At 43.4% G+C, this 22,805-nt stretch overlaps 1 protein-coding gene and 1 pseudogene across 2 annotated transcripts in view; one reads left to right on the top strand and one right to left on the bottom strand.

Annotated features, from left to right (window-relative positions):
• The window catches only part of CLYBL (citrate lyase beta like), a 193,855-nt gene that overhangs the window by 105,915 nt on the left and 65,135 nt on the right, over nt 1-22,805 (top strand). For both annotated transcript variants that reach the window (XM_012723388.1, XM_012723389.1), the window contains exon 2: nt 5,730-5,916. In XM_012723388.1, the coding sequence (XP_012578842.1) occupies nt 5,730-5,916 (187 nt within the window). The remainder of the gene's footprint in view (nt 1-5,729; nt 5,917-22,805) is intronic.
• Nucleotides 9,152-9,587, bottom strand: LOC105853457 (annotated as a pseudogene).

The following is a 22,805-nucleotide window of genomic DNA, read 5'->3' as shown; positions in this document are numbered from 1 at the left end:
CACCTCTAGGGCAGGGATCAAACTCACACTGAGGGGGGCTGTGGCCAGCTTACAGTGCTGCCCTTTAACCCTTTGCACTACCAAGGAGGGCCCATATATAAAGTAATTTTTAACAATAGCGTAATAACCCATTGAATGTAACATAATTGATCCTATGGGCTGTTTGCAGTTTTTTAATATTATATAGATTTAATGTATTTCTACTTTTTTTTTTAAAGATAAGAGTCCTACCTTGTCCAGTTGGGCTATTAGAATAGAATACCATAGACTGGATGATTTATAAACAGTAGGAATTGATTTCTTGTAGTTCTGGACAAGGAAACATAAGATAAGGTACTGGTATATTGGATTTTGGTGAGGACTAGCTTCCTTCTTCCTTTGTGAGGGCAGCTGTCCTCTCCCTTTACGACATCCTTCCCCTTAACACTCTCACTGTGTCCTCACATGACTGAAAGGTAAGGGAATTCTCTGGTGTTTCTTTTTATGAGGGCACTAATCCCACTTGTGAGGGCTCTACCCTCATTACTTAGTCATCTCCTGTGATTTTGGTTTCTAAGCCCAGTTGCAATATGGGGATGTGGTGCTGAGATTTCCCCACACCAACAGGCAGCAGGGTATCTGAGAATTCCACTCAGTTCTAAAACTATCCATGCAGAGATGCGTCAGGTTCCTCTGGCTAAGGGTTCAGTTTCCCAGACAACCCGCCACTTCGGGGTCTGCCACAAGCTCCATGTTTCTGACTTGTTGGCTGTTGGTTAGAGGCTTCCACAATCTCCTCAACACTTTGGATGCTCATCACCCCCAGATTGTTATCTGTGCTTTTGACCAATTGGCTGTAAATCAGAAGATCCCAGGAGCCATGCACAAGTTCAAGTAGTTTGCTAGAATAACTCCCAGAACTCAGGAAACCTCCCTAGGTCACCAGTTGGCTACAGAGATACTAAAGCATATGGGTCAACAGTCAGGAGAAAGGTGCACAGGGATAGTTGTGGGGAGAAGAGGCAATTCCATGGCCCCTTGTGGTGTGCCAGTCTCCCCAAATCTCCTACCATAAGCCCATGGAAACCCTCTCCTCTTGGATTTTATGGGGCTTCATGACTTGTTAACTGGTCAACCCCCTGGCCTTTGTGAACTGAACCCAGCCTTCCACTCCTCTCTCCTCCCTGGAGGTCTGGGGTGGGACTAGAAGTTTTACAGTGGTTTCCCTGGCAACCACTCCTACCCCTAGAGTTTGCCAATAGTCACCTTCATTAACATTAAAAAAAACCTTTATCATTCACAAAATAAGGAAGTTCTGAGACTGTGGGAGTTGTGAGCCAGGAACTGTGGATTAGACCATATATATATATGAGAACTACATTTTGATCATCAAAATGACCAAAGATATATATATTTCCTATAAATCACAGTATTGCACCATCCAAAAGCCCTATCTGAAAATCCTATCTCATTGAGTTTAGATTTCAACCTATGAATTGGGGGATTTAGCAATTCCCAAAAGGAATTAGGTAAAATTCTTTGACGTTACCGGGTTAGATAGAAACTTTTAAGCCATCATGATCTGCACCATCAGCTGACTTTCCAGAAAGCTGTTCCACCTTGACTACGTTTAGCCAGGACAGCAGAACCAACCCTTTGCTGATCCTGCTTTACAAATGATAAGTGCTGCAAACATTTAAAGATGAGAGCGTTTGGACCTGAGAGAGTTTAGAGATGAATGGTCAAGAAAGGTTTGCTGGTCACATGGACCTTGAAGTGAGCTGGAAGGATCTATAGGGATTAAGTAAACTAAGAGAAGAGACTCTTCCATAAAAAGCTCAGCAGAAGCAGAGTATGGTGGGAACAGGATGGTGAGTGTGTGTGTCTTAGAGATAGTAGGACCTGATTTCCCTTGGGGGCAGTTTCTGTGGGGTACTGGTGGGATGTAAATTTAGAGGAGGAAGATTTCAGCTGAGAGGGAACTTAACTCTGGTAATGGGGAGGCACTGGCAGTTTTTGAGCAGGGGAAGATATGAACACAGCAAAGTTGCTTATGATTGGATTTTTAAAAAATATGTTATGAACACCTATGTCTTTTTTTTTAAAGATTTATTTATTTATGCATACAAAAACTGGGGTACAGGCCAGAGGTGCAGGAGGTGAGAGGATTTACCAGAGGCAGAGTGGGGATATCCACTGAAATACTCTGCTAAGGGGACCAGCGGGGCGACAGGAAAATCTGCTGCACCCTGTGGGTGCTCCCTGGTGGGGATGGAATTCGTGCTGCAGTGGCAGCTGATAGCTTCTTAGTGCCGTGCTTTGACCTACCAGGGAGGACCACCCCCTCACCTCCCTTCACCTCCCCTCCTCTCCTTTCTTTTAAGACAGACCAGATATTGTCAGTCAGTGTAAAACCATGACAGATATTTGAGGCCTTCTTCAATTAGCTAGCCACATTATGTTTACTATACAATGGGAAGACCAAATTAGTGGTTACCAGAATGGGGGGGAGCATAGGGCGGGAAGGGGATTGTGATACACCAGGCAAAAGGTGTCAGTTGTATGGGGAAGTAAAGAATTGGATTTCTTATATAATGTTACAATGCAATGTTAATTCCATAAACATAATTTTAAAAGGTCTGTAAGGCACACGTATCACCGTCTATCTCTGTCTCCCATACTTCACCTAGCACAATGCTTATGTGGAAAAAGAGGGCCCAGGTTAAGTTTTATCTATTAAGGATGACTGCAGAAGGAAGGACGGAGCCACACAACATAGGGTTGCCCACCCGAGAGACGCGGATTTGGTTTGGTGTTTTTGAGATACATTAAACACAAGGCACCCTAATTCGGCCACCTGTCACAACCCTGCAAAACACTTGGTTGGCACTAAGGTAGGGGACTTCCAGATGTGACAGTCACCTAGGAAGGGCACAGCTCTCTCATGTCTTCGCAGGCGAATCAGAGGGTGTCAGCAGCTGGCTGGGCCCTACGCGCGCTTTCCCTGGAGTCCTCCCGACAAGGAGCCTGTCTGTCACCAAGCGTCACCCTTGCTGGCGCACTTGACCTGGCTTAGAAGGGCCTGGTGCTTGCTTTCATGTGCTGTGACCATCTTGAAATTCATAATTAGTTTTGATTTGATTTTACCTGGTTGATTTCACCCCAAATTATTTAGCTGGTCCTGGTAATGAGTCAGTTCCATCCTTTGCTATCAGGTCTGGGCTAACTCAAATCTAGTTTTCACAGCACTGTGAATTATGGTCTGGGTGATGGGCGAGGGCTGTGCTGAGTCAAAGAAGCTTCTCACCAACACTCCTGTTCGCAGGGAGCCTAACTTGAGTCCTGTGGGGTCAGTGGGGGTCAATAGTGACACAAGCTATGCAACCTCTGTCATCAGATGGAGGGGAATTGCTCTGAAAAATCAGACTTTCCACGCTAACTTATGTTATGACTTCCCTTTTTTGTATAATCGTAATATCAAAATATTCTGAGCAACTTTCAGCTTACAATTGGATGGCCTCAGCCGCAGAAGGCCTGCCTGCCCTGACAAGCAAGCACTGCACCAGGTTGAAAAATTCCCCTGACGTCAAGTGACTTGACTACTGACTGATAAATAAACGCAAAAGGGCTGTTTTTGCAAGTCTCTCTCACTGCCAGATGGATGGAGGAAAACCCAAATCTTATCATTCTATTATCTCACCTAGCCCTCTATTCAGCTTCCTATTGTTTGGCCTTTAGATGTGGAAATTCATCCAGGTTGCCTGTTTTTAAACTAGTCAAGTTTTCCACCTGCTACACCTTAAAGGAATCCACAAAAGTCTTCTGGCTAGTTTTTCAGGATTCTACTATGTGTGTAGTCTTCAGATAAGGAAATTCACCTATATCTCCTCTTCAGAGATTTGATTTGCAAGGAATTTCCTCTTCTGCCTCCCAGGATGACTCAGGTAGAAAAACAAAAACCCATTAAGCAGTAGATAAGGTTTCAGGGACTTCTATCTTAGTTGATCTCCACTATAGTAATATTAGTCATGAACTTTGTGCACGTATGTACCTGTTTTTAACCTTAATTGATTTTAGAATGTTATATCTCAGCTAAAGGCAATACGACCCTAAACTGTTCTTAGGAAAAAAGATGATTGTAATCTCTCAGCCCAGTTCGTGTGCTGATGTCATCCCACTGCTTGCTCCTAATGTATAAAATAAACCTCTGCTGAAGGCAGAGCAGGAAGACTTGCACCCAACTCCAATTCCTTTGTCTTCCTCGCCCCATTTCCCCTTTTTTCTCCCTTTCCCCCTTTTTTAGGAATCTCCGCTGGCAGATGCCTTCCCACCTTAGGGTCCTGCCTGTCTTGCCTCCAGACACCTCAGTAGTTGGAGCTGGTCTCCGACACAATAGACCTTTCTCAGTGTGGCCAGCGTGGGCCTTTTGTCTTCTAGAGCTACTCATATCCTCCTAGCCTGGGGCCTGGAACCTTTACCCAGAGAGAGCCAGTTGCTCTGTATGGAGAGCAGTTAGCGCCCTGAAGACTAGAAACTCCTGTCCTTAGCTAAGCCCAGTTAAAGAAGAGACAGCCATGTCCTCAGCTTCTGGCACCGCCAGTTCTGATTAGAGAAGCCGCCGCTGCTCCCTAGAGGGATGTGCTCTGGAGAATCTCATCCAGTTGTCCGTTTGTCAGTGACCATGTCCTCTACTGGGGAATCGCATCTTTATTCTCAGCGTGAAGATGAGGTCACCCCCTCTTTGACATGTTTAGTTCTCCCCAGGGCCCCTCTGCCCCCACCTTCCTGATCACTAGGTCTCTAAATGCAGAAAAAATATGCCTGTTCCATTCTGTTCATCTTTAGAATTTATAGATAGATTTGCCCAGCTATCTGATGATAAATGTTTTAATAACTTGTTCAGGCTCAATCAAACCCAGAGAGGGAAGGGGTGGTTTTCTCTGCACCCCAACAGGATGGGGGGAAGGGAAGGAGAAAGCAGTTTCAGAACAGGCAGGGGCTACTGACAGCAAGAGTCTCCATTAATAACTACAGCAGCTGCTGTTTCTGCCACGCCCACCACCATCACGCTTCTCTGCCGGCGAGTGCTTCCTGTGCAGTAATTCCCTGAACTTAATCCCCAACAACCTGTAAAATGAGCACTCATCTTACTAACGAAGACTCTGAAGTTTCCAGTAATTAAGTTGTCCACAATTGCAAAGCTAGTAACTGTCTTTCCTCATTCACTGTCCTCACTGAAGAAGTGGCCAGCCATCCTTGTCTATTGTGAGAGTTGAACTTGAAGCACTTATTCCTTCCCTAAAAAGATCCCTTGGCGAGGACAGCCGCAACCTAATGCTTATACAGATTATGTACCTTCATAGATAGACAGGTAGGTAGAGAGAGAGGGAGGGAGATACATATGATCTCTGCATGTTATTTTCTTATTCAGCTCATTTGGATATAAACTTCTTTCCTTTTTCTCTCTAATGCGACCTGCACAATACACTAACCCTGGCAGTGCTTTTTTCCCAAACTAGATAGGTGTGCCTGCCTTCTTTTCTCAAGTTATATCAGTAAAGAGCCAGAGGACATTTTGTTTCTCCGTTATCTTGGCTATTATTGTTTTCTTAATCATAGAGTTGTTCTGCCATCCGTAAACAAAAGAAAAAGGTCATTGTGTTTTCTCTTGTAACTGCATTATAAGGTTTTTTTGAAATTACAGCTACAGTACATTCTACTCCATCTCACCCCAGTCTTGTCCTCTGCAGGAAGGCCCCTCGGTCAGCTGCTGTGTCCAGGCTTGGCTACAGTTCCTCACCCGCTCCCAAGTACACTCCCCGGAGGGCGGTGCTCTACGTACCTGGGAACGATGAGAAGAAGATAAAGAAGATCCCGACCTTGAACGTAGACTGCGCGGTGCTGGACTGCGAGGATGGGGTGGCTGCGAACAGAAAGGTAATCAGGCGTCTTCCTGAGGGTCGGGGAAAGACGAATGGCATTCGGTGCAGTCCCGGGGCACCACTCACCGCTGGGAAGGACTTCGGGGTACAGGCCCCCTCGAGATGCTGCAGTTTTAGCCCCAGGCTAAAGTATGTATGGTTTCTCAGTGCATGCAGAAGCTATGTCTACACTCCACTGTAGGCTATTAGGAGTGCAAGAGTGCTGTGTTTAAAAAAGCAGCGTGCACACCATTTAAAATACCTGTGGCAAAAATGCCTCCAGCCACCTGAGCCTCCTTCAACTCATCATCTTTTTGCAGGTGGAAGGTCTTAGAGAAAAGGCATTCTCTGCAGCGTGCAATAAAGCGAGGTGTGCCTGTACCACCTTTGGTGATTACTATGTAGTGTATTCCTGACCCAGTCCTCCCAAGGGCTTCGAATGTGTGTGCTTCTTTTTCTGAAAGATGGGGAAGACCCTATCAAAGTGCACTCACAATCATGACTTCCAGTATAAGTGGCTCTGCCCAGGTATAGACAGACAGAGACTAGCCATTCTATCGTGGCATTTGTTGGCATTTGTTGACTTACTCCGAGAATCATGGTGTGTATTTTTCTGGCCAGTAAGATGCAATCAGGAATTACTCTTTCTTTGTTACTACCGAGTATGTTGAATAGTGAGTGGTCTTACCTCTTTTGGCCCGGTGCCAAGGAAATACAAGATCGTCTTCTCTGGATAAATCACCATTTTCCCTACTTAATTAAAGGCCCTTTTAAGCCTTTTAAATACGTAGACTCATAGTGTTGCAGCTTTGGCTGGTTTTCTCCTGAGTCTTAGAAAAATATCCAATTTGCAAACAGGTACAAAGGGTTCTCCCACTGAATGCCAGCGATGTTTTTTCTTTCATTTTGGTTTACTTTGTTTCCAGGTTTTTTGTGATGAGCATGCATTTGTTCAATAATTAGATGAAACGTTCATCATTACAACAATAATTTATGTTTACACGAACCTCTTTGCCTTAAAAACATGCTTTCACTCCATCTTTATTTATCTACTCCCTAAACAATGAGTTTGAGCTGGGAATAGACTTCATATCTGGGGCCAGAGGGAGCTGGCCATCTGGATTTATGCCTGCTTGGAGAATTCCTTGTACTAGATGATGTGAAATCCTGTGGTTGTACAATACAACTTTCTTAATTAATTACTTTCCTTGGAGATTTTAACAAACAAATATTTGCCTTTTTTTTTTTTTTAAAGCTAGTTTCCAACATCTTTCTAATGGTCAAAATAAGGCTTCACAAGTATTTGGCAAGGATTAGATTATGCCTGTGGGATCTAAAGAGGCTACTCAACATCCTTGGGCAAATGCCAAGGAAAATACAAGTAATCTTTCTCCCAGAGATGAAGGTAAATAGCCTTTTTTCTTTTCTTTTTTTGGAAGGATATAATGTGATTCCTGTATGCTTCCTTCCAAAAACTCATGTTCTGCTCTGCAAAAATTGATGAATTTCCAGTCCTGTGCAGCCCAGGGCAATTCACTTTGCCTGCATTTCTTATCTGTACTGTGGGTGACAATATCTTCTTTTGTCAGACTCACGGATTATTATGGGAGGGGGGGGATTTGATAAATTGCCTGGGAGTAGGAAAAAGATGAGGTAAATCCTTATCTAAAGATTAGATAAATTACATTTATTTATTTATTTATTTGAGCATGTAGCTGAGTGAGCCGTTGTTTGGTACCCTGATAAACTTTATTTCTTCACCAGTCTTGAGGCTATCTTCCTCATCATCCTTCCTCATCACCTGTCCTGCCACACAGGTGACTTGGCAGTATGTTCCTTCTTGTCTCACATTTCCTTCCTGCTCATCTGGGCTCAAGTCCATCTTTACACTCAAGACCACTTCTTGGGAGAAACCTATAGTGGGGGAGGGCACCCATCCCTTGGAGTCTATCTGGATCTTATCAAGGTCACACTTCCCTTGCTTACTTCAGGTGCTAGGCATACTGTTCAATATGAAGTTCACTGAATTAACCTTTCTTATCTACAGAAAGTTCTAGTAAGCCAGGCTGTATGTGTACCAAAAAATATTTTTTCCTTAAAAATCTCTATCCAGCAAAAATGGGGGGATGGGGTAGTGCACTGGACTGTGGTGATGGCACATGGGTGACTTGGTGATGGGGAGCCCACGGGGACTACAACTGAGGTGGAAAAAGGCACAAAATAATGTTAAAACAAACTATTATATTATTAAAAAAAAGTAACTCTATCCAGAGCTAAATTTCATCTTCCGTCTTCATTTCCTATACCTTCTCTGTTCTAGCTTTTGTGGATTATGGCTTCATCATCTAACATTTATACCGTCTGAGAATTCAGCCAGCACACCATATGAAAATTTAACAAGCTTCTGTTGGAAATGTTGAGGAGGTCACAGCCAAGTGCTGCGTAAGTGTGCCACTAGACACTCCCCAAGATTACTGAACCAACATGTACCCAGTACTAACGGAGTGCCAGGGGCTATTCTAAGGACACGCTACTGTCACCTGCTCCTACAGGCAAAGGAAGCCAAGGCACAGAGAGGCCAAGTTCATGGTCTGTACTGCGTATATGGTCATTGAGTCACCCAACTCTCTTAAAATCCTGTCATGGGGAGAAGAGATTCATCTAAGTCCATTTCAAGGTGAGGATGCTGGCTCTGTCTACCTGAGGCCGGCTCCCTCTACCTATAGAGGAATGCCTTCTTCCCTGCACCTCTGCTTGCCAAGACAATGAGATTAGGTCCGAAAGGACTTGACCCTTATCAGTACCTAGTTGCGGCCATCCTCATTTTCAAGTGCTACCAATACAAAAATGGCCGTCTCTGCCTCTTAAGTGAGGTTGCCACGTGACAGATGTCACATGAAATGCTTTATATATGTTAACTCACTTAAGCCTTAAAATCATGAAATAATCCAAGCTTGCAATGCCAGGACCAAGGAGATTGAAATCTCCAAGAATTTTTGCCAGGAATTAGCCTCAAGTTGATTCATCTGTTGGTACGTTCCAGAATCTCTTTTTTCTCCTTTCTTGGAAAGTTGTGCCTGTTTTCTCATTATCTTTTCTTACCTTTGTGAATTTCACGAGATCTCAAAGACCGACAGGTCTTTTGTGTTCATATCTCAGGATGCTCCCCGTACCCTGGGATGTCATATATTTAGAAACAGGGGACTCGGTCATTGGAAATGTCCAGAGAAGCCAGAAGCTTCTCACGTATCTCATGTTGTTGTTGTTTTCTGCCTAGCCAAATATTTTATTTGCTCATTCTTGCATTTGAAGTACTCCTCGACGACCCCCTGGGCCTGAGACTCTTTGCCATAGTCCTATCGGCCACACAACTGCAGCCAACCACTTACGGGGCTTCCCCTTTCTGTCAGTTTTACAGAGGCCCAGGCATTTGCCATTTTTTGTTGTCATCAACCTTAATCAAGTTGATTTGGTGTTCGGAACAGAGGGCCTCCACCAGCTGGACATACGTGGGCTCATCACAGTTGGATGCAAGCACGCAACATGGACTTGGCGCTTGTCCGAGGCTTTGGCGGCTTTGCGGATTCCGCGTGCTAGGCCGTCATGAATGAGAACGCTTCTCAGCACCTCTTGCAAAGCAGCATTAACGCCCACTGCACCTCCAGCAGCAATGCCTTCCTAGGCCATGGCGGTGGGTTACAGGTGGGCCGAGTCTTGAGAGCACCCGAGCCTCCCCTCCGCGCGACTCGGCGGCGGCAGGGGAAAAGCCTCATGTGTTTTTTAAAAAGATTTATTTATCTATGCACACAAGAACTGGGGTACAGGCCAGAGGTGCGGGGGTGAGAGGTTCACCAGAGACAGAGTGGGGAGCAGAACAGGCAGACTGATGAAGTACACTGCTGAGGGGAGCAGAAGGCAGGACAGGAGAGGTCTGCTGGGCCATGTGGGCCACCTCCCTGGCCGGGGATCGAGCTCATGTTTCAGGGGCTGGGGACAGCTTCATAGTGCTGCATTTTCACCCAGGGAGGGCCCTTTGTTATTGTTGTTGTTATTGAAGCTACCTTTATTGAACACACCTAGATGTGCTTCTTGTTGGTAGATTACTCATTTTCATGGAGAAGAGCCCGTTTTGCATAAGTTTATTTCTTACTAGCAGAAATCCATATTAAAACTCTCATTTCAAGTGATCTACTGTAGTTTTGCTGAAGTGGAATGATTATTGCCTAATTCAACTTTCTTGGCATTATGAAAACTTAGTTCATTTTATACTACATTTCTTTCTTTTTTATTAATATACTAATCCAGTGTTTCATTTGATTGACTTTGTGGAGTATGAGCTTATAATGAAAACAACAGGAGCTTCCTTGAATCAATTTGTAAGTATAGAATAGTAACAGGAGCTCTAATCCTGTCCTGCTAAGCCAATTTGTATGTAAGTAGCTCCCTCATATTAAGGGTGACACCATCAGCTCACCTTCCCAAGCAAGGATGATGAAAGGCCACCTCCATGCCACCTTTATCTTCTCTTTTCATTGTTAAATGCCTAAGGAGATGCCAGGCTATCAGCTGTTGCTTGCTGGGATACAGTGAAAGTAAGCCAAGCACCGTACAGAAGAATCTCTGTGACACTGGATGGGGCCCAAAAAGTTGGAATGGAATAATGCAGGCAGGATTCCAGGCCTCCTCCTTTAGTTGAGAAAATATATAAACCTATTTTCAAACTTATTTAATATTTAAGTTTAAATGTGCAAGTTCAAATATTCAGCCAGTCGCCGTGGCCAGCAGGAGGCAGTACAAAAAACAAAGATAGTTGCCTCTGGTGTTCAACCTGGAGGAATCAAGACTGTTGGTGAGAGAAGCAAAAAGTGAATAATTATACCCTAACGAGTCTTGCTGGTATTGAGAGCTTCTCCAGTGATGTAAAGTGGGGTCATGTATCTTTCTTATCTCCTGGTTCTGGGTTTATGTATTCATTCATTCATTCATATAATAGTTTGTTTTTACATCATTTTGTGCCTTTTTCCATCTCAGTTGTAATCCCCATGGGCTTCCCATCACCCTATCACCCGTGTGCCATCACCATAGGCAGTTCTAAGTTTTTTAATTTCCATTTTGACCTCTTGAGTTAGCCAGGGTATTTTAAAAATATTGCTTTCCCAACTCGCTGTGGTTAAGAATTGGCATGGTTCTTTTCCTTTGTTGTTACTTGTTTTATTAAAAAACATTTCCAGGCCCATACTTTCATAAGACACAGTAACAATGAATTGCTATAAAAAGTAAATGCTGCTTCGGTCTCGCCAGTGTCCAGTGCTGGAGACGGCTCTAAGTTCATGGTACCCATTTCCTGCTTACTTCCTGCTTGTGGAACAAGTGATCCACAAACCCAGTCTGAAAACCAGGCACTTAGAATTTTTTTTTTTAAAGATTTATTTATTTGTACATACAGAACTGGGGTACAGGCCAGAGGCTCAGGGGTGGCGAGAGGCTTCACCAGAGACAGAGCGGGGAACAGAACAGGCAGATCAACGAAGTGCACTGCTGAGGGGAGCAGCGGGCGGGTCAGGAGAGGTCTGCCGCGCCATGTGGTCACCTCCGGGACAGGCGGGGATCGAACTCATGCAGAAGTGGCTTTAGCTTCTCAGTGCTGTGCTTTAACCTGCTGCGCCACCAGGGAGGGCCAGGCACTTAGAATTTTTAATCTCCAGATATATGGAAAGTTTTTAAAATAAATTCTTTTGTTGCATGATGGTTAGAGAATGTTGACTAAATGACTCTGGTTTTCAAAAAGTCGGTGAGTCCTGCTTTATGCACAGTGCCTGTGCTGTTTTTCATAAGCCCTGCCTTGGTGCTATATTCAGAGTTGAATGTATTTTTCATTATGTCCACCTCTTTACTACTGACTTTCATCTGCTTACTTTGACAGTAATTGAGATGCTAGTTGAAATCTATACGCCACAGGAGACTTTGCCAGTTTCACCCAGGTGTCTGTCACTTTTTGCTGCTGATAGTTTGATTGAGCCTACTTTACAAACTTAGGTATATACAAATTTAGAATTATTATGTACTCCTGGCATACGGAATCATTTATTTATTATTATGCGCTGACCATCTTGAGGCCCTGTAATGCTTTCTATCTTAGAGTTTATAGGATCTGACATAAATATAACGAACAATATCTTTCTTTTGGTTCACATTTGACCATTATATTTTCAGCCTCTTACTTTCAACTGTTCGTTATCTTTATGTTTCAAACATATCTGCTGGTCTTTTTTTTAAAAGATTTTATATCCATGTCTCTCCTAACTGAAACATTGATCCATTTACTTTTAATGTAATCACTGATAAGATTATATATATATATATTTTTTAAAGATTTATTTATTTGTGCACACAGAACTGGGGTACAGGCCAGAGGCTCAGGGGCGGTGAGAGGCTTCACCAGAGACAGAGTGGGGAGCAGAACAGGCAGATCGACCAACTACACTGCTGAGGGGAGCAGCGGGTGGGTCAGGAGAGGTCTGCCACGCCATGTGGTCACCTCCGGGGCAGGCGGGAATAGAACTCATGTGGAAGCGGCTTCAGATTCTCAGTGCTGTGCTTTAACCCACTGCGCCACCAGGGAGGGCCCAATAAGATTATATTTAAATATACTGTTTTGTCCTGTTTTTTTTTTTTCTCATCTGTTTGTTTCTTTTTCTTTCTTGCCTTATAAAAGATGATTCAACTTTTTTTTGAGTTCATCTTTTCCTCTCTTAGTTTAGAAGTTGCAATTCTATTTCTAATTTTTATTGATTACTCTTGAAATTTACCAAGTATATATTTAAAAACCTCTATCTTCATGCTGGGTAACAAAAAATTTTAGAAAACCTTGACTTGAAATAATCCTTGTAATTTATGTTGTTTTTGCTCAATATTTTATCACATTTTAATGCCATGAATTTAATCCCTACCGAAATTACCATTTATTCTGTTCATCATTCCTGCTTGTATCTCAGACATTTCTGGGGTCAGATTTCTTTTTCCTGACATGTGTCACTTCAGAATGTCCGATAGTGAAGGTTTGTTGATGGTGAACACTCATGGTTTTGTTTATTTGAAAACCTCTTATTTGTCTGGGTAGACGAATCTTGATTGGGAAACATTTTCTAAGGGAAAATGGGGCAATTGTTTTGTTGTCTTCTAGTTACTATTATTGATACTGAAAGCTGCATTGTCAGTGTAAAAACTAGGTTACTTGTCTTCTCTGGCTTCTGTTAGGATCTTTTTGTCTTTGGCGTATAGTATTGCAGTTTCATCAACTAAGTATTGACTCTTTCCCTACTTCTCTTCTCCCTTCTTCCTTCTTCTGCCTTTTCTGCATTTGTAGATTCATGTCTTTTATCATTTCATTAAAATCTGCCATGAGTACTTCACATACTCCTTCTATTCCCTTCTTTCTAATTTTTCCTTCAGAAATGCTGAGTAAACATATTTAGGAACTTTTCATTCTAACCTGTTTCTTACAATTTTTTCACATTGTCTGTCTTCTTGTCTTTCTATGATGCATTCTGAGTAATTCTTCCTAACTAATTAAAGGTTTTCAAATTCTCTCTTCAGTTGTGTCTAATTTGTTTAACCCAACCTATGAGTTTTTAATTTTAGTGATCACAATTTTCAATATACGTTCTGCTTGGTTCTTTTTCATATGTGTCCTGAATCTGATTAGTTTGATAATTTTATCACCTGAATAACTTTTTGTTGTGAACTGATTCATCGTGTAAATTAATAAAGATTGGAATTGATTTATGGGAATTCCAAGAGTCTAGAGTAAGTTGGATTTCCTCCAAGGAGAATTTGTGTTTGCTTCTTTGCTGGGAGTCAGAAACTACTAACTTATAGTCTCAGCTTATTGTTCCCAACTTTGCAGTGGTCTTGGGCTTAGTATCCTGCGCTTATAGGCAGTTGGTTCCTTGCTTCCTATTATGAAAAGCAAGAGGACCCCACTTGCCTCTACACTGCAGCAATGCTTCAGAAATTCTGTAAGCTCAGCCACCAATGCCAAGCCCTGTCCTTTGAATGCTGCTGCTCCCTCTAGCTGTCATGCTTCCCAGGACAATATGAGGCCCAAAGGAAGATTGGGAGGAGACAATTGGAGTCACCAGCACAGAAATAGGAAAGGAGGGTGGCACCTGTGTCCCCCAGAGTAAGCCACTTGCTAAGTGCTTCTTCATAGTCATTCACAACATGATTCCTAGAGTTCCCTGTTAGACTCAGCCAACCTAGGAGTTGTTGCATTTTCAGGTGTGAGCTGCTCATTAAGAAACACCAAACATCACACAAGGCTTATTATTGATCTTCAGTGAATATAACATGATCCCCTGACATTCATCATTTTAAACTGGTTAAATCTTGAGTTCTTCTGTGATAGTCTTCCTTGCCACACATATGGAAGATCTTTTTCTGTCCTGAGCATATGTATTCATTTGCATTTAGCTTCCTGATGTGCGTGTTTGTGTACATGTACACACATAGTACATGGGTAATGCACAAGTCCTTTTGGATGAGTTTCACATACCTCAGTAGTGTCACTTTGGTTGAAGCAAATTACTAAAGTGGTGAGGTGTATTCTCTTGACAGGGAGAAAGTGAATGGCTGTGCAACGAATGATTAAATATATACAGGGTCGTGGGGAACTAACTGTTCTTCAATAGGGGTGTGAAATTAGGGTGAGGAGCCTCCTCTCCCAGGGGCCTTGCCTTTATTGAAAGACTTGAAAGCTTGGGCGATTTCTTCAATAGGAGTTGGGGTGTCTGTAAGTCTTTTTTGGAACTGTGTGGAAATCTGAACTGTGCTTAGAAACTCTGCAAGTTCTTTTTGATCCTTAAAGGTTCTGATGTAAAAACCTGTCAGGTTTCCATAAAAGTAGTAAAGTGTTTTCTGTCTTTTATTAATACTTTCATACTGTTAAGTAACCTTCCTGTTTTATGGAGTAATTATTTTTAAAAATCCAAAAGTAAAAAAAACCAAGTCTACCTTTTTATCCTCCTGATTGTTTATTTAGCAAATGAGGCAACAGCTTAATTCAAGGATTCAAATATCTCTGTTAATCAACAGTTTTAATTCAATGAGCTAAACAAAATCTCCTTACAGAAGTATGCAGGCTTCAAGTTGCCACTTATTTACTTCTCTTGAATTCCTAGGAATCTGATTAAGACTGAGTGTGGTCTATATAATATGATATACCTGATTATGGGAATCCCAGGCCTGAGAAATAAAACAGATCCTTGAGCGCCAGCTCAAAAGTAAGATGGAGAGGGAAGAACCCTCAGTTCAGCTTAACTGAACTGAAACTTTATATTATAAAGTAGGAACTAGTCATTTCCTCTGAAATGAGGTAAGAAATAGCTTAGAGACAATCATGAAAATCATTAACCTTTACTTACTCCAAATTTAACTACCAATTAAATCAGGGCAATTTTTAGAAAATAAACCCAAGAGGTTTCAGTTCACTAAACTGAGACCTAAAAGACTTAGGTACACCAGGTATACCACAGAACAAAGGGGAGGGGCCACACGCAGTCCTGCAGCGTTAACATGTTCAATACCAAAGAATAGTTTCTTGCTCAGCTTTTCTTATTCTAGTGGCCATAGTCATAACGAAATACTAAATACCACCATGTTTTCACTAATAAAGTAGTGGACATATTTTTATTCAATAATTTATTAAATATATGATAAAACATTGAATTCAACTACATTTGTATTAAAATGAAATCTTTAATGTACTTTGTTTTTTATTTTTAATATATATTTTTTACATCACTCTTCATTTTTGTACAATGCATGCTTTTTCAGGGATCATGTTTGGTGAAATAGCCAGAAAGAAAATGTAGTGTGTATATTTTAAGATATCCCTTAATTTTCTGCTATAGAGAGACAATTAACTAATATTATACTTTTGCCATTTATTTTAAAATACACCAGCGCTTTCCCCACAGGGGTGATAGTGGTGGTGATGGTGCAGTTTTTATTCTACACCTATTGTATAGGTTGGGGAAGATGGTTATCTAATAAGAAAAGAAAGAGAGAGTAGGCCTTCTTAGGGTCAAGTCAAAAAATGAATCCAAGGCAGAGCCTGCCTTTCTGCTAGAGATCTATTAACCTCTAAAAGTTTGCTATTGGTCCCCGAATTCCCAGTCAAGCCTAGTCTAAGAAGTAATATGTTCTTGGCCAAAGTGTTGATTACCTTGAGATAACGAGGCCAAAATATCTCATTCTAGACATTTGTCCAAAGTGCAAAAGTTAGAACTTGGGCCCATCCTGCAGGCTGTTTGCCACAATCATTCTTTTTTAGCCTCAAGCAATGCTTTTTAGACTCTGGGGGGAAATATCTGGTTATCAGAGAGAACGAGGGGGGCAGGAGAAAAGAGTCACAGGAGGTTTGGTGTAGGGTGAGGGATAGGTGCACATACGAAGGTATAAAAATGCAATCCAAAAGTTAGGTAGATAGGTAAATGGCTGACAAATTAATAAAATAAATAAATAAATAAATAAATAAGAGCCATGGCCTTAGAACTGTCCTTGGTCCTGAAGGTGTTCTAAAAACAAAACTAGAGAACATTTAGTGAGTACTTCTTGTGTGCTGGCACTATTTCTAAGTGTTTTGTACAGATTAATTCATTCTATACCCTCATCAACTGTCTGAAAGACGTGTTCTTATCCCCACATGCTATTGTTATCCCCACTGACACATAAGGAGAGTAGAACACAGAGAGGTTAACAGATTTGTCCAAAGTCACACAGCTAGTAAATGGGGAAGCCAGACAGCCCACCCTTGAGCTGCACTTTCGTTATTGACAGTGCCATGCAGAACCCGCCAAATTTTCACTTGCCCCACTGTCCCCTTTATCTTCTCTCAATTTCAAGTTGCCAGGGCAGACTGCTGTGGTTGGCATATTGGAGAGCCAGGCATAGCAGTGAAGACAGATTTCATGTAAAAGCAAGTGACCTCTCCGCCCATCCTAACAGTCATCACCCCTTACTATAATGACCTCCATGTTTGCTTCCCTGGTAGGCTATCAGCTAAGTGAATCCCAGTGTATCACATAGAGAAACCACTGTATTTCTCAGTTGACCATAGTGTCTGGTATGAGGTACGTTCTTAGCAAACATCTGATGACTAAACAAATTACACGCAACCAGTATAACAATAACTGTTGTAGCACATATATTATTTAAGCATTAACAGAAGCACCATAAATCTGTTGAAATTTGAAAAAAAAAAATAGAAACGCCCTATTGTGGAAATCATAGTGCCTTTGTATTTTCTATTTGCCATGCCCCATCATGGGAAGCAAATGGAGTTTGGAGTGCATCTTCATCTCTTAGAGATAAACCCAGCCAACAAGGTAAGCAAAGAGCTAAGGTCACGATTTGGACAGTTTGAAGCCAAAGCATGCGTGCGATCGAGTTTTAGTAACACGTGAGCTTTGGAATCTTAAGTGTCTCGCTTAGAGGATGTACAGGCACAGCCTGTGGGGCCAGCGGCAGCATTTTCCAATTCCATTTTTCATTTCAGAGCTGAGATTATTGCCTGTTTGTTGTTTGATTTTGTTCAAACCATGTTTTTGTTATGTTGTATTAACATGTAGGAGGTTTTCCATAGCTGTCCTGTCAACTTTTCCAGCGTGTGTGTGTTTTCCAACAGCACTCCACAGCTGAGCCCTTGGAGGACCGGGCCTATTTTGACAGCTCCCTTTAGTCCGTGTATCACCAAGCTCGTTCTCTGCCAATATGTTTCACATGATTCTGTGGACATGTGTAGCACGCCTGTGCAACTTGCAAACACCCATACATTATTACAATAATAATTGGGTTTTGATGCAACTGGAACTCAGTACTACCAAGCTGCCAGCATTTCCTTTTGGCTACCAGTACTAGGCAGGAAAATTATAGTCTAACTGTCTTCCTGTTTATTGATAAACAAAGTGGCCAGCCCAGCAATGGAGCCTGATTAGCAGTTTGCACCCTTTGTGAAAGGATAAACAGAACCCTACTGTTTTCTGTGTTTGACTACAATTTGCATCTTTAAAGAGGTTGGACTGCCCTGAGATTCATGTTCAACTTCCGAGTGCCTGGATGGTCTTTGATATGTTACATGTCAGCCTCCTTGTTGTCCTCCCCTTCATCTTGAAACAATATTTGCCAGCAGAGCTCCGTTCCCATCTGGCCCACCAAAAGCTTCTGAAGACTCACCTGTCTGAAGTGGGGAGGGGAACAGGAGAAGAAATAGGTCTCAGTTTTCCATACTTAAATTCCCTTTCCAAGTAGGCTTCTGATGTCCCCTCAACTCCAGTTGTGAAGACAGGGCCATCTAGAAATGAAAGTTCCAAGACAAAGGGAAATCTACTTACCACTCACTCTCTGGCTCCCAGTATCATGTTTGGGAGGGTCCCTTGCCCTCCCCTTATGTAACCCCATCGGCAAAACACCCTCTCACCCTTTGTAAAGTGAAATACTGTGTTAACCTCATGTCTTAAGTTCGGTATAGTGTTCCACTCAGGTTTATTCTATTGATAACGTAATTAGGGTCTCCCACCAAGTGGTAAGAGATCAAATAGTTGATTCCTCCACAGTGATTTTCAGATAGAAGAAAAGAACATTAATATATGTAAACATGGGTTATTCTGTTTCAATAAACTTTCCCCATAACCCTTATTGGATATAAGCAACATTTGTTCTGCCTTGGAGGATATTGCACGATATGACCCACAAGACTCCAGTTTTCCCGCTGAACATTTTCCTTTTATAGCATCAAAAGAAGTATTATCTATTTATTGGAGATTGTACAGACACTAATGATAGTTAAATATAAATTGTAGCTCAGCTATTTCCTTGATGCCAATAGAGATTAAAATAGATTTTATAGCTGTTGTAGAAGTCTGTTTGGTAGCTAACAAGTGGGATTTTTAACTCCCAGAAAACATAATCCTATTATAAAAATGGCAGCTGAATTAACATTACCCAGGATTCCTCTCCATGGATTAGCAAAGAAAATCATTACATTCTATGGGGATATTACATGCTCTTCTCAAAAGTCAGAACAGTGAATTGGGAAAAAGCAGAGAGATAAATGACCAAGCCTGCTCCTGCTTGACTTTCTTTTGAGGAGAGCAGTGGAGTGTGGAAATGAGAGCCAGTGGGCCAGCCTCGGCCAGGCTAGCTCTGGAGGACTGAACACAGCCTTGTACATGAACCAGCCTGAGCCCCGCCCTCAGCTGTGCAGAGTTCTTTGCATCAGTAATTCCCTCCTCTGGTTTCCTTAGCTGGTCACTAAAAGGCAAAGCAGTCACTAAGACCTAAAATCTGTTGGGTTTTTGAATTGCTGATAGAATAAATATCTGCTACCTTCTCTGAAATCAGTAATACTTTTTGTTATTTGGTAGACCCCATTATCTGAGAATTTGAAAGCTAGAAGGACTTTCACTTTTTTTTTAAATGGTGGCTTTCTAAGTTTTGCTTTAAACACTACAAAACATCTCTCATACACAAACTCACACACATAACTTAAGAGTATTTGGGGCCCTTCCTGGTGGCACAGCGGGTTGGAGCACTGCACTACAAAGCTAAGCCAAGCCTTGGCCGCTTCAATGCAAGCTCGATTCCTGGCCCCAGAAGTGACCCACAGGGCACAGCAGACCTCTCCTGTCTTGCCCGCTGCTCCCCTCAGCAGTGTATTTTGTCGATCTGCTTGTTCTGCCCCCCACCCTGTTTCTGGTGAATCCTCTCCCCTGGCCCACACCCCATTTCTGTATGCATAAATAAATAGAATTTTTTTAAAAAGAGAATTTGGGTGGGCTTTTTAGTTTTAAAGAACCTTTCTGCATTCTTAGCCATTGCTTTGGGCTTGTTGGTGAGGGTTATTATTAGAGCTCACAGGACTTGCCAGTTTTCATTTGCATGGGTATCATCTTAGCAGATAATCATATGGGCATCAATCACTGGCATATCATTGTGTTAGATAATTGCATGGGCATCAATCACGTGTGTCTCTGGAGCACGTCATCACGTGGCCTCAATTCCATGTCTACGGAGGAAGGTAATTGCATTAGAAGTGGGGAAGGGCGTGTCTTCATGGCAGATAATCACACGGGTATCAATCACCTTAGGTAGCGAGGTAGTTAATCCTGTGCGTATCCATCACGTGGACTAATGGAGATAATTATGTGGGTATCTGTCATATCAATGCCCCAGTTTCCTGGTGGAGGTTTATGTGTATGACAATCATGGTCTGTGCTTATGCTAGAGAAGAGACAGGGTGTCCCTTTGGACACATCAGGTCAGGTGGCCACCACGTGGCTTGACCGGGTGAGCAGAGTGCTGGAAACACCATGATTGGAGAACCTTTTGAGGCTCTGTTCTCTGAAGGCTTTTGCTGCTAAAGTAGAAATATCCCTGCGAAGAATATGAATGGCTGTCAAAGTTTGCCATTGAACACCTGTTTGTCCTTCTTCAGTGTCAGCCCTGATTTACCTCCTCAGTGCTTGTGGTTGGCTTCAGGCCTGGGAGTCCAGGGCTCAGGGCCAACCGATCAGCACATTGCATTTTGCTGGCCACAGCGATCAGCTCAGGTCAGGACATGTGACATTGGCCAGTCCAATCAGAGTGGACCTCAGGGACTTTTGTGGGAGGAAGGAGTAGGGTTCTTCTCCCTGCACCTTACCTGCGAAGAGGTGAGCCTGGCACTGCTGCAGCCATTCTTCCAGGGGCCCCCATGTGCCCCATGTCCACTCTATGCTGCTGAAAATGAGTCCTCCCCAGAGAAGTCTCAATGTAGGCAGACCCAGCCCTGAGGCCTTTTCCTGGGCCTGATTCCAGCAGGCCCCAAGCAAAACCCCTCCTGACCTGAACATTCACTCAGCCAAGCATTAACATGCCCTTCAGCAGGCACCCATGGAGTAGATGTCCTGCCCTCGCTGTAGAATATCCACAGGGTACATTTAGCAGATCTGGTCCTGAGAATAAGGGTTCATCAGAGCAGGCCTTGGAGGGGGAGGAAGTGAGGGCTGAGGAGGCTGGGCCGTGGCTGTGGAGAACATGCCCTCATTCTAGCCTGGGCCTGTGGCAGTTGCCAGCTGGAGCTGTGGTGAACCTTTATGAAGACCTTACATGCAGCCCCAATAGCCCCCACCCTATTCTTATTGATAGTTGTTATCAAATCCAGTGTACAGGTTACACATTGTGTAAGCCCAGTACCCGCCACCAAAAGAAATGAAAATATGCCTGTGGCCTCTTGGCAAGCACCCTGTTGCACTTAGGCACATTTTTTTTCTTTTTTTTTTTTTTAAGATTTATTTATTTATGCACACAGAACTAGGGTACAGGCCAGAGGTGTGATGGGTGACAGAATTCACCAGCGACAGAGTGGGCATCAGAACAGGCCGACTGATGAAGTACACTGCTGAGGGGAGAGTCAGGAGAGGTCTGCTGCGCCGTGTGGGTCACTCCCTGGCCAGGGATCGAACTCGTGCTGCAGGGGCTTTGGAGAGCTTTGTGATGCGGTGCTTTAACCCGTTGTGCTACCAGGGAGAGCCCAGGTGGTTGTTTTTTAAGTAGAAAGAACCCTGAGTTGAATTTTTGTTGTTTGATTGCGGTAACAGTGGTTTATGACATATAGTGTGATTGAGGGAAGTAGGTTCACACCTCCTCAGATGTGCATCACCGCCCGCCCTACTCCAAAGCCCCATAGTCTTTGACCCCAAAGCCCTCCCCTCCCCCTTTGTTCCCACCACCCTTCCTCCCCACCCCTTCTAGTATCGGCCAGACTTTTTGTTCAGGGGAGATAAATTCCCAAGGAAATGTCTGGAAGCAGAATATGACAAAGGCTTGCTTTGGGGTGAGGGCTCAGGTGTGGGTCTACTGGGCATATAGCACTTTCCTCATGTACGCATCTGACTCGGTTTTTCATACCAAGGACCCTGAGATTCAGTTTGAAGCGGCTCTGACATCCTTGTCTGTAGGGGGGCAGGGGTCAGCTCTCCCTTCTAGATGCCAGGCTGGGAAAACCAGGTGAGAAGTGGTCTTGGGAAGTCATGTGCAGGTCAAGTCCCCACACGGTGAACGTGTGCTTGCTGAAAGCAACAGAGTCAGCTAAGATTAAACCTGTTTACGTTTTTCCTCACAATGTAAAAACCACAAGGGAGAATTAGCAGGAGATTTTCCAGGGTAACACAGCTTTTCCTCTTAGTAGGCCTTGGGGAGTTCAGGCCTGCAAAGGTTCCACTTTTTGTTGGCTTCTTTGAACAGGGTTTTGTGTTCTAAGTTTTCTTTGTGTGTAATGTTGGCGTCCGCCTCGCCCCACCAGACCCGCCCCCTCCACGGCCACCCCTTCTTGGTGGGCTGCAGCTTGAACTGACAGGGGAGTCACGTGGAGGCCCCTCCCTTTCCGAAGATGGGGAGCCTGTCTTGTCTGTCAAACAATGTGGAGGTCACTGTGGCTGCTGTCTGGTCCTCCAGCCTGTCCATCCCAGGACGTTCCATAACCCCCCTGGCGTGGGCCTCCCCCAGCCCTTCACCCCCAAACTGGCCGGGCCATCGCGTGAGTAGAGCGCTCGGTGAGTTTCCTGATGGCGCAGTCTCGCAGAACGCGGTGATGGCTGCTTGAATAGCAGCTGGCTGAGGTCCATCACCATTCATCTCTCGGGGACAAATAAGCATCTCTTTGAGGGGGCAGAGCTCCTTTTGAGGAGGGCGCCATAACCGTGTCCTGCTCAGGGGAGCTCTGCCTCCCATTCCACTGCTGCTCACACTGGCCTTGGGGAGCAGGTCTTGACCCCCACTTCATGATGAGGGTCCCCCTTTTTGCTGGAAGTGATCCCTTGAAAAGAACACAGATTAAAATTCACGGACTAGCCACGGTCTTCGTGT

This window comes from Condylura cristata, unplaced genomic scaffold, assembly GCF_000260355.1.
Source record: "Condylura cristata isolate star-nosed mole 26May11 unplaced genomic scaffold, ConCri1.0 scaffold00010, whole genome shotgun sequence".
Classification (NCBI taxonomy): Eukaryota; Metazoa; Chordata; class Mammalia; order Eulipotyphla; family Talpidae; genus Condylura; species Condylura cristata.
This window is presented reverse-complemented; position numbering and strand designations above follow the sequence as displayed.